Source organism: Pyxicephalus adspersus, chromosome 3 (genome assembly GCF_032062135.1).
Source record: "Pyxicephalus adspersus chromosome 3, UCB_Pads_2.0, whole genome shotgun sequence".
NCBI lineage: Eukaryota > Metazoa > Chordata > Amphibia > Anura > Pyxicephalidae > Pyxicephalus > Pyxicephalus adspersus.
This window is the reverse complement of record NC_092860.1, coordinates 104,729,791-104,747,243: the sequence shown is the minus strand read 5'-3', so window position 1 is coordinate 104,747,243 and position 17,453 is coordinate 104,729,791. Positions and strand designations below refer to the sequence as shown.

General features: G+C 36.6%; 1 protein-coding gene across 1 annotated transcript in view; it reads left to right on the top strand.

Annotated features, from left to right (window-relative positions):
* The first annotated feature begins 2,780 nt into the window (after positions 1 to 2,780).
* The window catches only part of TTC29 (tetratricopeptide repeat domain 29), a 126,622-nt gene continuing 111,949 nt past the window's right edge, over positions 2,781 to 17,453 (top strand). The window contains exons 1-3 of the mRNA XM_072405889.1: positions 2,781 to 2,840; positions 6,456 to 6,565; positions 14,790 to 14,873. Of these exons, the coding sequence (XP_072261990.1) occupies positions 6,462 to 6,565; positions 14,790 to 14,873 (188 nt within the window). The 5' untranslated portion in view covers positions 2,781 to 2,840; positions 6,456 to 6,461. The remainder of the gene's footprint in view (positions 2,841 to 6,455; positions 6,566 to 14,789; positions 14,874 to 17,453) is intronic.

Below are 17,453 nucleotides of genomic sequence, written 5' to 3'. Positions count from 1 at the left end.
GATAATTGGTTCACTGAATTTAGCACCATTTAGTTTCAACCTATTTACTAAGTGAATGATCCCTTTCAGGATGTTGTTAGCCATCCAAAATGTAAATAGCAATGGGAATCTTAGGGGATAATGCACTTTAAAACAAAGCACACTTTAACTTTTTGCCCTTTATCCCTGACCTAAACTAACCCACCTCTCTACCTACCCCAAAGATGCAATCTTACCCTGATCTGACAGCCATGGTTTTGTTTCTTGTTATTCAAGCACCCCTTGTCTTTACTGTGCTGATTATGCATGTGTCTTAACCGCCCCATTGACTGCTATAGAACCTGGGATCTCTGATCATCTCTGGCCTTTAGAGAATAGCAGCAACTTAGCAACTAAAAACCTAATAGAGCAGTATATTCCTGTATGTGCAGCCAGACTGCATGTAATAAACTACTCTAAAAATGTGGGTTCCATAAAGTGGTCAAAATTAAAACATTATTGATACACTTTCCAATAGATTACCAACAGGAAAACTTTGAATCAGAAAACAGAGCAAGCTTCTAATTCCTTGGGTGACTTTCAATTGCCTAATACCTCCCCACTGCAGTTAGAAGGGGAAGGTCATCCATGCAGCATAAAAGAGCTTTTACATAGTGAGTACTGTTTATGGCAGCATTTTCCTCTACGTCCAGGCCAGCCATGGCACTCATAGAGGTGTGTCCATCATGCCATGGAGTTGTAGGAAGTTGGCTGAATAATGGTGGATATCTTTCAGCCTGGAAAGGACCATCTCCAGGGAGAAGATGTTTGTTATAGTAAAAAATAGCTTTAATAAAGCTCAGATTTAAGGTGACAGGGTCACTTGTACATCCCCACCCTGTAAAAGGTCAGTTCATGCACTGCAATGATGCTGCTTTGCTTTTCCCAACCACTGCAGATATTCTACACTTGTAGGAGTGTATAATACGTGCTTTCTTTCTGTTATACTAAATGAAATACAGGCCAGCAGAAGCATGTATTTAGCTCACTTAGGTCAAATACTTATACTTGTAGCAGTAAAATAAAATTAAACAAACTTATCTGCATGTTTGCAATGCTCAGCTCAACGTGTGATAAATTGAATGAACTCCTACCTTCGCATGGGAGTTAGGTAATTCCTATCTTGCCAGTCAAGATGGCCGAAAATCTACAGACAACAGACGACAATCTCCAGAATCGGGAGCAGAAAAAATCTTGCAATCACCTAATGAAAATCTACCTGAAGACCTCTGGGTGACTTTGATATTGTAGGAATCTGTGGGCACTACCACCTACATCACTCACGACTAGGTGACAATACAGGAATCAGCGGTATCTTAAAACAAAAAAAAGAATTTATCTTAAAAAAATCCAAATTATTTATTATAGGGGTTTAAAGAAGGTAAGCTGAGAGTTGTATGTGAGTAAGATAAGTATAGCTTTTTATATTGTAATGAGGTTATAGTGCCGAAATTTAGGAGGTGTTAGCAACAACACTCCTCCTCTTGTTCCAACATTGTTTACCTACAGCTCCCCATTCCACAGAAATGAGGATTCCAAGAAGGTAAGCAGACAGTTGTATGTGACAGGGTACTGTGGTTTTTTAGGTATAGTTTCTTTATTTTGTGATTCTTTATTAGGCTTAGGGGGGTAGCCACAATAGTCCCCCACACGTTCCACCACTTTTATTTACTTGGCTCTCCGTTCATGAGAAATTGGGGCTCAAAGAAGGTAAGTTGACAGAACTATGTGGCAGGGTAGTGCAGTATGGTAGCTTTAAGTTTTTTTATGTTATGATGGTGCTATATTGGTGAAATCTTATTTTGATTTGCCTACACCTCCCCATTCAAGAGAAATTTGGGTCTTAAAAAGCAGGTTGACGGGTATACGTGGCAGGGTAACATGGTATAATACATATAGTTTTTTGAATCTTGTGATTATGCGAAAGCGCTGAGATTTTAGGGGGCAGAAATTTAGCCACAAGAGTCCCCCACTACCTCCCACATCTTCAGTTTTTTACATGTCCCTAATCAAGACAAATTGGAGTTCAAAGGTAGCAGAACAGGCATAGTTTTGTGAGCAGACTGGTATATATTTAGTGCTTCTTGTGGTCCGGGGGTCCCCTGTCAGTATGTTCAATTTAGGACTCCTGGGGGCCTTTGGCTTTGACACTGCACCCCCACAGTGAAAGGAGATCTCAGATTTTTCACACGTTTTTATATCTTTGAATTCTTTTAAACTAGGGCACTGAAAGTTTGCACACTAGTAGCTTTAATGGTACCCAGTGTTCAGGTCGTTAGGGCCAACAGTTTAGGAGCTATGAATGATTGAACAATGGCCCTGATTTATTAAAGCTTTCCAAGGCTGGAGAGAATACACTTTCATCAGTGAAGCTGGGTGATCCAGCAAACCTGGACTGGATTTCCTAAAAGTCATTTGCTATTTGCTAATGTTTTGAATCCTGCACCAGAACCATTCCAGGTTTGCTGGATCACCCAGTTTGACTGACAAAAGTGTATCCTCTCCAATCTTGGAGAGCTTTAATAAATCAGGCCCAGTGAGTTGTTAAGTGGGACTGAAATGCCAAGCAGTCCCTGCACACACAGCTATCAACTATGCTGCAGGAGACGTCAATGGGCACGCCCACTTTTACACGCCCCTTTCTGGTTTGGTATTAGAAGACTGCTGTATGAGTTAGAAAAAGTGATTTGCATGAAGCATGCGATTGGCTTTCAATTAGAGGATGGGCGGAGAATGCCTTCCCGGAAGTGTTGTGCTAGGTTGCCGTGGTTACCCGGTGTACACGTTCTTAAAGAAGGATAGAAAACAGCACGCAAACACAGGTATGGCACAATAAATGTCTGGGTCAGTCCGTGTTCTCATATCCATAGGAGATCACATATATAGAGATGGAAAACAGGACAGGGATGAGAAGTACAGCAATACCCAGTGTCTAGAGATCTCCATAACATTCCAGTATTGCAGAAGTTGTTATGTATCTTGTTACTTCCATCATAAACTAGAGAATCATGGAGTCTGATCATTCTTCATGAATTACCACTACTGATGTCTGGGGTCAGATTCTACAAACATATGGCTTCTGCGTTTTTTTGTGTTTTAGGTTTGATTACAGAGAATGTTTATTTTACAGAGGATTCCCAAGGGACTTTATAGGTTATCTAAACATAGCTAAAGCTATCTGCTTTGTGACTTATTTAACATGATTGGAATAGTAGTTAGGGATAAGGTACAGATTGAGCTATTGTGCTCTATATACAGCAATTGTTATACAAATACTAAAAATGAAAAGAATCCCAAGGGCAAGTTCAGTCCTGTCCCAGGATCCTGCGCAGCTCCGGGTGGTCTGCAAGACAATTTTGGTGGTCCGCAGAAAAATTACCTGACCGCTCTGCCCCCCAGCGAGGTCGTTCTCCTGATCCTGCTGATCGTGTCCCCCATAGTCACAGCCCTGTGCTACTGTCCCCACAGAATGTTTAGCAAGCAAGTCTGAGCCTGCTTGGGAGAGTAGGCGGGTTTTGGCATCATGACGTCATTTCCCCATGCACATGTGCCGTATTTAAAATGATGAATTTAGTGATCTATGAGGTCCCAAAGGTTGGTGACCACTGACTGAAAGAACCAGTGTCTGGACATATACCAGATGGCAGCAGCGAACAGTACTACTACCGCTCCCTGCCCCCCCAACTCATACTCTATGGGGCTGCCACATGGCGAAGGTACTTGTAGTTTCGCCCCCAAGGCAATGGTTCCCTGGAATAAGGAAGTAGTAATTGCACCACAACCTCATGGGCATTGAGAACATAACATATACTGACTTCCTTACTCATAACCTCATCACACATCTAGAGCTGCCCTGACTCTCTAGAATGGTCTTTCACGTCCCATTCGGCTTTCTCCTACTTGCTGCTCATTTAAAAGAGCACTCAAAACTCATCTTTTCAAACCTACCTACCTATCTTTACCCATTCCTCCTATTGTGTGATACGTCCACCACCTCCTAGATTGTTAGCTCTTCGGGGCAGGGTCCTCCCCTCCAGTGGTATGGTCTGTATCTGTCTTTCATTTGCAACCCCTATTTAATGTACAGCGCTGTGTAATATGTTGGCGCTATACAAATCCTGTTTATTAATAATAGTAATAATATTAACCTAAAGCTCCACTTGCTGATTCAATACAAGACTACTCATTTTTTTGTACACAAAAGATTTTTATTGATATATAAAGATATAAAACAAATAAAAGCAAACATATTAATAACATACAAAAGCATAATTGCAATAGCAAGAAAAATAAACATAAAAAACACAATAAGAAGGTGGGGGGGGAGAGAGGGGTTCATTGACATTCAAACAACATGGTACATAATAATATACAAAGTATATTATACAAAAAACAAATAAAAGACCACAATAATAGTTTACAAAATAATTTCTTGCTATAACTGTTTAAAAAAATTATTTCCTGATACTCCTCACATATAACACAATATGTAATCAAATTGCTAACCGCTATTTGTATTGCCTCAGTCCATGCTGCTTTGTCTTATTCAGTGACCTCTTTCTCTGATAGGGCAGGAAAAGAAAGTACAGGTAGTTCCAGGGTTAAGGACATCCGACATACAGATGACTCCTAGATATGAACAAGGCTTCCCTGCTGACTCATGAGCAGGATGGAGGCTTGAAGGGGGGAGGCAGTGGTTCGCATGACTTGCAGAAGAAATCTTTGGCTAAACACAACTGAGGTTGTGGGTGATCTTAGGGGGTCTTTCTGGAGCCTCTTGTAACTCTTTAATGACCAAGACAAACTCTGCAGTTGTTTCTTATTGCATATCAAAGCAGAGCTTGCTCCAGAAGTTATTGAATGTCTAGGCTCCAAGTTTTTTTTATTTTGCTATGTTTGTGATTAGCTCACAGCGAGGATTTTACACAGTAACTGACACCACACTGCCTAATAATATGATGATACAAACATCTGTCCTAATTGCATTTATTTAAATAATGTACTAGTTCCGACAAATTTAGCTTAGAGAACAAAGCTACAGTCCCCTATCTTGTATGTAACCTGGGGACTACCTGTGGTATAATTTCTGAGATTTCTTCATTGATACATAACTATACAAACAAAAAAAATTTGTTGATAACTCTCTTACATGCATTTTATACTTCTAAAGCAGCAAATTTGTCACCCACTAAAAAAATCCCTGGTGAAGAATCAAGTTCCATCATTGAAACACATGGACCTGGAACACTCTCCACAAGGGAATGTTTCAATGAATGTCCGTGACACAAGGGTCCCTCAGCCAACAGGGGTCCCCAGGGTTTTGCACTGGGTCCTGGCTATGTACACCAGTGCATCTCACCCAAACTCCTGTTGTCTTTCCATCTTTATTCAGCAATTGGTTTGTCTTTTGTCCTATCTCCTGTTTTTTTTTTTTTCATTTTTTTGGATACCTATTGCTTTCCTAATCTAATAGCATATTACAAGTGTATTATGAAGTTCTGCAGATTGCAGATCATCACAAGACAGTTTGACCGCCTCACCTTAGCTTGACAAGAGTAAAAGCATTTACTTTCATGCTAGCAATGGTGATCTTCAACAATCAGACTTTAAAATGTTTGTTCACTTTGCCAGGAAAACTCTTTAGAGCTCTTACCAGTTCACTATCCACATGCAGAGGTAAAACCTTGCCTTAAAGCTGTGTACACAGATTTTTCTCGCCCGATAATCGGCATCGACCAGATATCGGGAGAGAATCTGGCGTGTGTACAGTCGGCGTTGTTCATCGTCCGTGGATCCGTCCTGGCGGATCCATGAACGGCGAGCGATCCTAATGCAAGGGAAGAGGGAGAGCGCGCAGCAGGGTGCCGCTCTGTCGTTCTCCCCTCTCCATAGAGCAGAACGGTGCTGTAATGTACAGCACTCGTTCATGCATCGTGTAGTCCTTTGTCATTGGAAAGGATCGTGAAAGATCCTTTCCAACGACAAGAATTGCACGTGTGTACTCAGCTTAACAGTAACAAAATATAAGCTCTGTGCAGCACTTAATTTATATATATATTTTATAAAAGATGCACTTACTTACCGGCCCAGTAACCTTGTCACATAAAGAAAGCTCATTAAGAGTTCCGGATATAGAAGTGAATTTGGACAAATACCCAAAAGGAATCTGTCCTCACTTCTGACAGATTATTGGTCAGCAAGAGACAACAACACTTCAACAGATACAGTTTCTGGCAGACACAATGGGGTTGATATACTAAAACAGTACAGACGGTTTGTTTAGCAATAAGAATGATCACTGGGCTTAGTAAATCAGGTTAGCCTGTATTCACATCAAACATTCTTTCATTTATTTTTATTAAATCCATGTTTGAGGTTGGACTTTGGATTGAATTGTGATGAATATAATTAACAAAATCTTGTTTTCTTTGTTTTAGAAAGAAATGAGCATATTACCAGCTATGCCGAGACATGGCCTCCAGGGGTTACCCAGCCTCGTGCCAGCAAAGTCAGTGATCTCATCACCTAAAAAACGCCCAAATATAAGGTATCAGTAAGTTACCATATTTGCCTTCTTTAGAGGTGCATCCAGCACTTATGTCGGATGAAATGTGTTGGATCATGCATTTAACACTCCACATTCAGGTGCTTTACAGATCTCTACTTCTGATACGTCTTTCAGATACCCTGTGCCGGAGGCCACTCAGTGGTAGGCAAGAAAACACAAAAGAAGCTCTATTTCCAAGCAGCACTTCGGCCAAATCTCTTTTTAAGTTTAGGATTGGTAGGGAAAGGATTAGAATCAGTCAGGTCATTGTCACTGTCTATTTATTGGAACAAGAAGTAAGGAAAGTCTACCCAACGGAAACACAGACTCAAATAAAAAAATTGCGAAAGCTGAACTCTAGGCAGATATAAAAGACAAATATAAATGCAGGATTCAGCTCTGTAGTTAATATTATAGTAATATATCATTAAATGTATTATGAAAATGCAACTATTAGAATTTGACTTAGTATCAGCCCATTGCAAGCCTTTTATTTGCAGCTCTCAAACTTGGGAAAGGAGGGGCAAGTCATGGAGCCATTCAGGTATATTGCATGCAAATATATATGCTTAAATATACATGCAATATACATGCTCATAGGTGAAGAAAACAGAGAGAGCAGAGAGACAAACTTTTTAGTCCTTTTCCTTGTTACTGTCAGATCTGCAGGTTGGGAATGGTGAGATACACAACTGTATTCCTGTAAAAATGAAAGTGTTGTCATTCCCTGGCTGTGCTTTCTGACGGAGTTGTGTAAATCAAAGAACTACATAGACAGAAATACAAGCATGTGGGCAGGTAAAACAGTTCCCTTGCATGTATTTATTCTGTTCATTTAGCTTGAACGGTTTGCACTCTCCTCAAAACAAAAGTTTAGGCTGTCACTTTATTTTTTGTATATTCTGCCCATGTTTACATAGGATTCCTCTGGGCACATGGTTGGCTCAGTGGATAGAATTCTCGTCTTTTTCTTGTGTAGGGTTCAAATCCTGCACGAGACAATATCTGCATGGAGTTTGTATATTCTCCCCATGATTACATAGATTTCCTCTGGGCACTGGTTTCATTCCCAACACCCAAAAACATTCAGTAATGGTAATTGACTTCCCCTTAATAATTGGCCTGATACAGTGTTAATGATATATATGAGTATAGTAGGGACATTAATTAGAATGTTTGCCTCTCTGGGGGACAGTCTTGGGCAAAACCAAATAATCCACCCATGATAGTGGACTGTAAAGCGCTGTGTAAGATGAAGGCACTATATAAATACAAGTTTATAATAACAGTTATTTTTCACCTATTACTAACACATGAGGTAGTAAAACAAAAAGAGTAGTTTGCAGTGGACAAAGGGGATTCTACTTGACACGCTTTCAGAATGTTGGTATGTAAAAAGGCACAAATATGGTCATCTTTAACAAAATGTACATTTATATCAGGCTGCAAAATCCTTCCCCCAGGCCATATTGGTAGCTATGAGCTTCCCTCAGGACTGTAGATTCTGGTATAACATATGTTTTTTAATAAAGTCTGCTTGCTAAACATATGTTCATTAATATTTGATAAACCTTACCTGAAAACCATTGCACTTGCACATTAATACTGACAACACTTAAAAAGCATGATATACAACATAGTATGTATTAAGCGACTGGTTATCAGATCAATATCTCTTATACAGCAGAATAAAGGACACTAATTTTGTTCATCTGTTTCCTGGGCTCAAGATGCCAGGCCTATAGAAGGTCATGGGGAAATCTACCTTTGGTAAGTGGCAGTTCTGTTTAATGTTTGCAGAGGTCTGTAAAGAATCGTAGCATAGTGGTGACTGCAGTTTACACACATACCTATACACAACAACCCCCCCTCTTAGATTGTAAGCTCTTCTGGCCAGGGTCCTCACCTCCTCCTGTGTCACTGTCTGTATCTGTCTGTCATTTGCAACCACTATTTTTTGTACAGAGCAGCGTAATATGTTGGCGCTATATAAATACTGTTTAATTATTATTATTAATAATAATAATAATAATAATAATAATAATGATAACTAACCCATGCAGAAGTTAGCTATTTTGCTCTTTGGCCTTTAACTAATTTGGTTGGATCTGTGTACTCTAAAATACGCTCTTGACATGATTATCGCTTACCTCCATCATTATGAGAACATAGGGCAGCATCAACTCCTAGCTCCTAGCAGAACTTCTTGTGGATGTAGTGCTCCCTTTTCGCATGTCTCTTTTGTCAATTAGTGATACCTCCTGGTTACTTTTTGTTTTCTGAGTTTAGCTACGCTTAAATGTATCGATTGAAGCCTTTACCAGCCCCCATTTTTCACACAGATCATCAGTATTTTAATCACAAACTTTATTGCATGATTAGAAACGAGAACGTCAGCTGACATTTTTTTTTTCAATTGATCAGTTTTTTGGGTAAATCTTTGCCCACAAGCTGTAGCCCGTTATTTCCTGTTAGCTTCCAATAGGTACTGTCAAACAAATGACCAACAGAAACCAAAGAAATTTAAAAGATTTGTGTTGTGGTATCACAATTTTTTCTGTGATACCACAACACAATGGAAAGACAAGTTTCTCAGTCATATAGTGGACATGGTGGGAGTGTTGTCATTGAGCTTGGCAAGTAATGCCAGTGGTAAGAGATGACTAGAGAAGTGGTAAGATGTCTTCTTTCTAGTCATTTCTTACTTACTTGCACTGGTCACTAAAATATTCATACAGCTTCCAGGGAGAGAAATATGATCTAGTGTGTTGGTAGAATAGTTCATAGATATTATAGTCAGAATTCAGTGACAAGACTTCTAAGGACAAGAGAAATAGTTTTAAAAAGAAGAGCAGCTTTTCAGAAGGGGGGTTGTTGGACATTAGTAATACCTCACAACAAATACCCGTGAGTGCTTTTCTTGATTGTTTTACTGACTTTCAGTTCCATTATTATCAAGGTCCCAGCAATTTAATCTTCTATTTCCTAATAAAGTCTTCTTCATTTCTCTGCGTATGGATTTTTTTAAAGTAATAAATGCCTGGCACCCTTTGGATCCTTGACAAGTGGCTAGCATTAAGGAGCAAGCACATATAAAGAGATATATTTTATATAACACTGGAAGCCGTAAAGCCTTTCATGTCTAACATGGATTTTGGCCTTCAAGATTTCTATGATTTGGAGTTTCCTTGCAAAATTTTTCAACCTAAAAATGGAAAAAATCAATTTCCCTTTTGGATATCTGTTTTGTATCAATCGCGACAGTTACATAAGTATGTAGATGCATTTAAAGTCAGAAAGTAAGCTTCCTTTTTATCCTACACCTAACTTTTATATGCATTTCCGAGGTACACCTATTCATTCTGAGTATCAAACCACTACATAATTCTATGAGAATATATTGTTTTATTTTCTTTTTTATTGCACTGGAAACCCACTGAAATGGAAATGGGAGAAACAACATTATACTACTTTCCAGTATACCCAAGTAGTGATGGTTTACAAGCAAGTATGCATGTTATATATTGCTAAGGAATATGTTTGCACAGTCTAAGCAGCATTTCTCAACCTTTTTAACATGAGGAAACCCCTTGAAATGCCTTTCGGGTCCCAGGGAACCCCTTTTTTAATTACTTTATCCGCTGCTCACAGTACATAAGTCTGGTGATTAGTGGGAAAAACGTCTCCTACATTGCTGGCCTGTGGTAAGACTGTCACCCTCACAGATACCCAAAAAGATCATTGGTGTCTGTTAAACTGACCTGAGAGTCACAAACTGCTCATTGCTCAAAGTAAAACTCTGGAGGAACCCCGGTTGAAAAACACAGCTCTTACAAGTGTTGCAAATAAATGTTTTTGTGAGCAAGATATGTTTTTAAATCTAGTTACTCCAGAGGCCGTCAAGGTCCCCTATTTCTGCCTTTCCTATTTAATGGAACATTGTACAGAACATAGGTGTTAATTCTGGTAAAATATTTAAAGGAACTGCACAATAATAACAGTGAATAAAATCTTTCCATATTTATTCACTCCTAATTTTAGCTTCAATTTTATAAGAGTATTATTTGTATTATGACATTTTTTAGTAGTAGCAGTAGAAGTAGAAGCACTGACAAACTTTGTTTGCTGAGTTCCTAAATCTCCGTAGATGGTGAGTACAGCAATACAATTAAACAATATTTCTTCTAGGAGGAAAACTGACAAATAAATGATAAACCTGGACAAGACAGCGATGAGAAAGGATTTTACACTGTCAGCAAAAGTTCATATTGTAAAACTCTTGATATTATTTGTGTTAGACGAAGGTGTTGAGAGTTCTTGGGATTAAAGTATTTATCAGTTAATAATCATGGTAGAAAATATGGACTGTGCACTAAAATAACTAAAAATATTTTGGTTTAAGTAATGCTAAGTCAAAACTCACTGGAGTGGTATTCACATAATAATGGAAATAAACGTTTTTGGTTAAAGTCCCATTATGAAGTTTACCTGTCCTGGCCTATTTTTTGGTAATAACAGTATTTATGTGCAGGCACTTTCCAGTTGAAAACTTTGGAGATTTTTTTTAACAAAACCCAGGCTGTACATCACACGTATTTTCTTTTTTTTTTTTTCATGATCAAGTCCTGTTCTCCCCATTCCAATCTATTTAAGTGACCTGTATTCTAACCTACCTTCATTTGTTCCTTCAGAACTGCCTTAATGCATTGTGGCATACATTCAAATTTGTGTTGAAAATATTCCTTAGGGATTTTAGTCTGTACTGATAATATGGACGCAGTTGCTGCAGATTTGTTGCGGCACATCCATTCTGTGAATCGCCTGTTCCACCACATCTTTAAAGTTCTGTGTTGGACAGAGATCTGGTAACTGCGGAGTCCATTTCAGTACAGAGAACTTACTATCATGTTCAAGAAATCATGACTTTGTTACAAGGTGCAATATCCTGCTGGAAGTAGCCATCAGAAGGTGGGTACTGCAGTCATTAGGGGTAGACATGGTCAATAACATTACAAAGTGGCTTTTAAACAATGCACAATTATTTAGGTTAAAGAAATCTTTTGATTGTCCTTCTAATAAAACCCAAATGTGTAATTTTTTTAGGAAATTCTTTATCTTTTTTTATTGTATTGCTATATATATAAATTTTGTGAATTAGTTATTTGGATGCTCTTTATTCAAGGGTTTCTTTACATTTTCTGAACATGTGCATTAGTTAGTTTTTTTGTAAAGAAATGTAATCCAATGAAACAGGATATACATGAACACTGTAGGGTCTGTATGAGATCTGTTTACTATCTGTTTTATTTAGGTGAGCCTGTTTATGTTATTTAACCCCCTAACCGCTAAGCCCCTAATTTCTCGCACTAAATATTTTTGCTCTTTTGGTTAAGCCCGTATTTTTTCGCCTACACTAAAATCCCCACTTACCTGGTCCCGCTGTGCTAATCCAGCGTCGGTTCCGTGTTCCAGCGTCGGGTCCATGTTCCAGCGTCGTCCTCCAGCGTCGGGTGTCCCTCTCCTTAAAAGAAAAAGCCGGCCGGCTTAGAGGAGAAAGCCAGTTGGCTTTCTTTTCTAAGCCAGCCGGCTTCCTCTCCCTCCTCTCCCTGTCCCTGTCCCTATCCCTGTGCCTCTCCCTGTCCAGCGTCGATCGCTGGACAAAAAAAAAAAAAAATACTCACCTTCTCCCTCCGCTCCTCCGGACACGTCTTGTGTCTTCTGTGTTCAGCCGGCGAGTGCAGAGACGATCACCGGGGTTTCCCGGTGACGTCGCTGCGTGCGTCGGCGCCGGAGGGAGGCGGGGCGGCAAATTCAAAATTTTGCATTGAGTTCCTTTGTATTGAACTCAATACAAAAAAGCTGTATTGAGTTCAATACAAAGAAATCCTTATATAATATATATATAATTGTATTATATATATATTATATAAGCTACTGTACATTACATTTTACACTTTTTTTTTAACTTTTTTTAGTTTTGTTTAAAGATTTTTTTTTTTTAATTTTTTTTTATGTTTTATAAAAAAAAAATTTAATTATTAAATTTATAAAATTTTGGACATATTTTGGTGAGTTATGCGGTAATTCGGTGAATTAGAGCCTACAATCCAAAATAAATTTCCATGCAAAAAATGTAACACTTTTTGCATGGAAGTTTGGAAAGAATTAGAATACCCGGCATTTGCGTACGCGTCCCTCGGCGATTCCTGATGATGCGCGTGCGTGCGCCCGTCGATGAGGGTCGTAGCGGAAAATTCAAATTTTTTGTATTGGATTTAATACAAAGTCCTGTATCCAATCCAATACAAAATAATACAAAATATATTTATGTGGTTTAGTCTATAGGTATGTGACGGACACTAGGGAGGTGTTTTAGAAAAATATATTACTATACATTATACCGAATTATCGCATTTTCAGTATTTTTCATTTATTTATGTGTTCTTGTTTAAGCTGATTTTTGTGTTTTTCCTTTAATTTTATTAAAAGTTTTTTTTTTTTTTTTTTTTTACATGATTGTGTGTTTCAAACATTTTTTATATTCATGATATCTACTAGAACCCTATTCGGACATATTTCTGTAAGTTACAGGTCTACAATTTAAAAAAAAAAATTTCATGAAAACCTGTGACGCTTTTGGAACAGAAATCTAGAAATCAGTGTAACGCTCAGGTGGTTAAATGAGAGTGAATATTTTTATCCTGGTCACACTGTAGAGAGCTTGCTTGTATGATTATGCCAGTCAGATGGGTGAAATGAAAGGATTTTTATAGTCTGGAGATGTATTGCAACATACTTGCTATATGTATAAAATTCTTGCTTAAGCTGAACATTTAAATGTTATCCTAGACCAAATCAGAAATTTCTGAAATATACTCAGACGAGCCCACTTGACACCAACAACCATGCCATATTCAAAGTCGCCTAGATCACTTTTCCTCCCCATTCTAATGCTCTGTTTGGACCTAAATAGGCTGCCTTGACAATGTCTACATTCTGAAATGCATTAAGTATCTGCCATGTGATTGGCTGATTAGATATTTATATTACCAAAGATTTGAATAGTTGTAAGGGGGTGAGTGCAAGCATAGGTTGGTAAACAGTATCAAAGTAGTATTAACAAGGCCTCATGCAGGAGTAAAATTTACTCAAGTCTTTGTACAGGAGGTAACAGAACCATAAACTGGAACCAGTATAAAATATAATTCAACAATTTATATGGAAAGGTAGCCTATTGTGGGACAAGGATTCACTTGTTCAGGTTAGTTATTTGTATTTGGAATCATGGTCAGTTACAAGGTGAAATACATTATAAAGCATAGCTGAAGCCTTTTGTCTACCCCCCTGTCATTGTTACAGTGTGGGCGCTGCCATCTTCTTCCTTCCTCTTTTCCTTGATTGATCTTAGGACTTAGTTGTCCTGGGCCGGGATTACATCCACAGGAGTTCATTCAGTCCCGGGAAAAGTGAAAATAAAAAAGTCACACTTACCTTTAAACCCGCAGACCCCTGCCTGGCACTGGACCTTTCTGCGATCCGGTTCGGCACCGTCCTCGAATTTTTCTTCATCAGTTGAGTTTAGGTCTGCTTTAACTAGATGAGACTAGTTGCTTAATTTCCTAGCTGACCCTAATTTGCTAGGTCGGCATTTTATATCAATGTATTTATAAAGTAGTGTATACCACCAATAAATATTTGCCTGCACAAGTGTTTGGGGTTCTTCACTACTTGGTATTTTTTGCTACATGTAACTTTTATGATGATAATAAATTATATAATAAAACAAGTTTAATAATACAGAAACCTTACTAACAGATATATTGTTAACCAACTAAAAGTGTTTTTACTTCCTACAGCATTTACACATTTTGAAATGTTTTTTTTTTCCTTATTCTAAAAATGTTTCCATGTATCTTTTTCTTAAAAAAAAAAAAACATTTTGTCCAGTTTTGAGGACAGAAGATGCATCTACTAAAGGACACACACACACAAATCTGGTCGTTTTGAATGAACATGAACCTGGGTTAACCCAAAACAATTGCTGCATTTATTTAATTTAAAGTTCCTTTTTATACAGAGTTTAAACGCTTTCCATCGTTGAAATATTTTGTGAAAAAATTATTTACTTTTCACCAGGTAATTCATAACAATGTAAAATATTATATAGTTTACATTTCTCTTTTAATTGTACCTCATTTTTTCTCTTGATTTCATTTTAATTCAGGGTTCACCTGATCAGAGACAGCAGTGTCAAAGATCATCATTACCCCAGCAATATTAAAGAGCTGTCTAAGGAGGAAACGGCTATGTAAGTTTGTTTAAAGTTTTACATTTTTTTGTATACCTATGACTGAATAAAAGAAAAAAATGTGCATAATGTTTTCTGTACCGCTTTAAATTTACAAAAAATGGTCAGAACCATCAAATCATTAAAAGTTTTCACGATGAATGTTGATGCCATCAGGTTTACTTACTTTTTAAAGCTGCTTGTTGAATTTTTTATTAAAAAATATTTTGTATATAGGTTTATTACTTAATAAAATATTTTTATTTGTTAAAAAGGTCCCACTACTTATTTTATTTTACTGCAATGAGTGCTTTCTGCAAGGTGGCAACATTTTTCACCCACAAATTAAACATTAACAGAATGCAGTAGTATAATCCATCATGCCATTGGTTTGTTATATTTTATAAATATTGCAAACATTTAATATTAAGCTATTGATATTATTTTTTTAAAAAAATTTAATATATATACATATGTAAATATATATATATCATAATATTTAAAAAATGTGTTATGTAAAAAGCCTTTTAATACTTTTATAAATAATGGTAGAGAGTGCAATCTTTATTATTAGAACCCCTGTGTCATGTTCTAGCAATAATAAGGGGATCATAATCTATATAAAAAACTATTGAAATAGTTTGATGCCAATTATTGGACTCCATTGCCACATTTTATAATAATGATCCTTTCCATTATTATATGGTAGCTTTATAAATAAAAATCTTTTTATGAAATAATGCTATGTGGTAATTGTTTTAACCAGGTATGCATATCCTAATATATTATATTTTGTCATGCACTATAAATCATAGGTAAAAGATTTCCATTTCTGTCAGGTTACAGTCTTTTAGATCCAGCGTTAATATTTTTTTTATTTTGTTCCACAATATTTTGTATTCTTTCCTTTTTTTTTTAAATATATACAGCTAATTTGTAATACTGTTGATGATATATGAAATATGCTAAACAAATGATTAGATACTCAATAAAAGCTTAGCAAACAGAAATGATTTCAAACTTAAAGCACAGTAATGAGCATGATTTCTGCATATATTTGTGAAGACATTTTAAATCTGCTACTCTGTATAAACTCTTCATTGCCTTCCAAGATTTAGTCATATCTCAATAAATTTTTCATCAATGTTAAAAAATAAGTTGCAAAACATAAGAATAATGTTGCTTTGTTTAGTATTTTGTTGTTTTCCTCCCGGTCCTGAGGTCTGTGTCTTTCTACCTTTTGGTCTTTTCTTACAGTATACACTATGGTATATGTGTATCTGCTGTGAAAATCACTGGGTTTCGCATTTCATCACATACTTACTGCTGCCACTGAGATTTAATAATTCTTCATAAAAAGGTTAAAAAAGTTCTAATGAAGTCCTGCACATTATGTACAACTTCACTTTCTAAACTCTGTAAAAGAAACTTTCATATTTAATGGGAAATCATGAATTATTCCATTTATTATCCTCATCCTCCTTTCAAAGACATGATCTGGATAAAAGGCGGGGTGAATAATTTAGAAAAAAAATGAAATGCATTTTTAATGTGAAGGTGCAACTACAGATTCTCTTGACTATTAGCGAGTGCAGAGGAAACAGAATTTTACTTACAAAACCTCATCAAACCTTAAATTACATGACATACTTCTGTAATAAAATACAGAAGAAAGAAAAGTTTTTTTTCTGCACAAGTTGTTTTTAATAATCCGATAGAGTTGAAAAGTTTGGAGTATGTGCAACACCATATTTGTACAACTGTTTATAAATATCCAGGTATAGATGTCTTTTTCAAATTCAGTTAAAAAATGAAAACTCCCTGAACTGCGTACTTCTGTCATATTATTTTATCTTTATCTCACTGTAGTTATGAATGATTAAACCTTGCCATGTGCTGGAAAGTTTCATCCTGAACACTCTAAGAAACTAATTGTTGTGATCACGTCAGAGCACTTAAATCAGAAGAATAAAGAAAGCTAAATAAATCATTATTTGTATAAATAAAAGAAAGGAACTGAATGGTCTTAGAATGACAGTACTCAGCGACATTCTGTGTAGGGAAAGAAAAGTTTTTGATTCTCTTTGTGACTCCAAAACTTCCAGATTGAAAAGAATTTAACTGGGAATGGAACAATGCCAAAAGGTATTTGCATCCACTTTTACCTTGTTTGGTTTTTCAGATATTTAGACTGCAATATAAAAATCGTGTTGATTAAGGAATGGTTAACACCACACTCATGGGGCCAGATTTACTAATTTACTAAGTTTAATTCCAATATAATATATCAGATTTGGGAATTTAAAAGGATTTTAATCTTTAAAGGATAAGAGATTTGTCAAATCTACAAAGTATAAAAAGTAAAAGCATAGTAAACGTAAATAAATTGTGTTCTCTTCAAACATCTAGTCAGGTTAAGGAGAAGTTTCTGGCATAATTGATAAACTGATAGCATTTATGTAAAAAGAAGCCTCTATTCTGATGATGTTCACATTAATTTTACCTTTATCTGTATATATATATCTATATATATGGATAGATATATCTATCTATATCTATATAAATGGAGCTAATAAGAATGCAGCTTGTAAAACAGGCCTC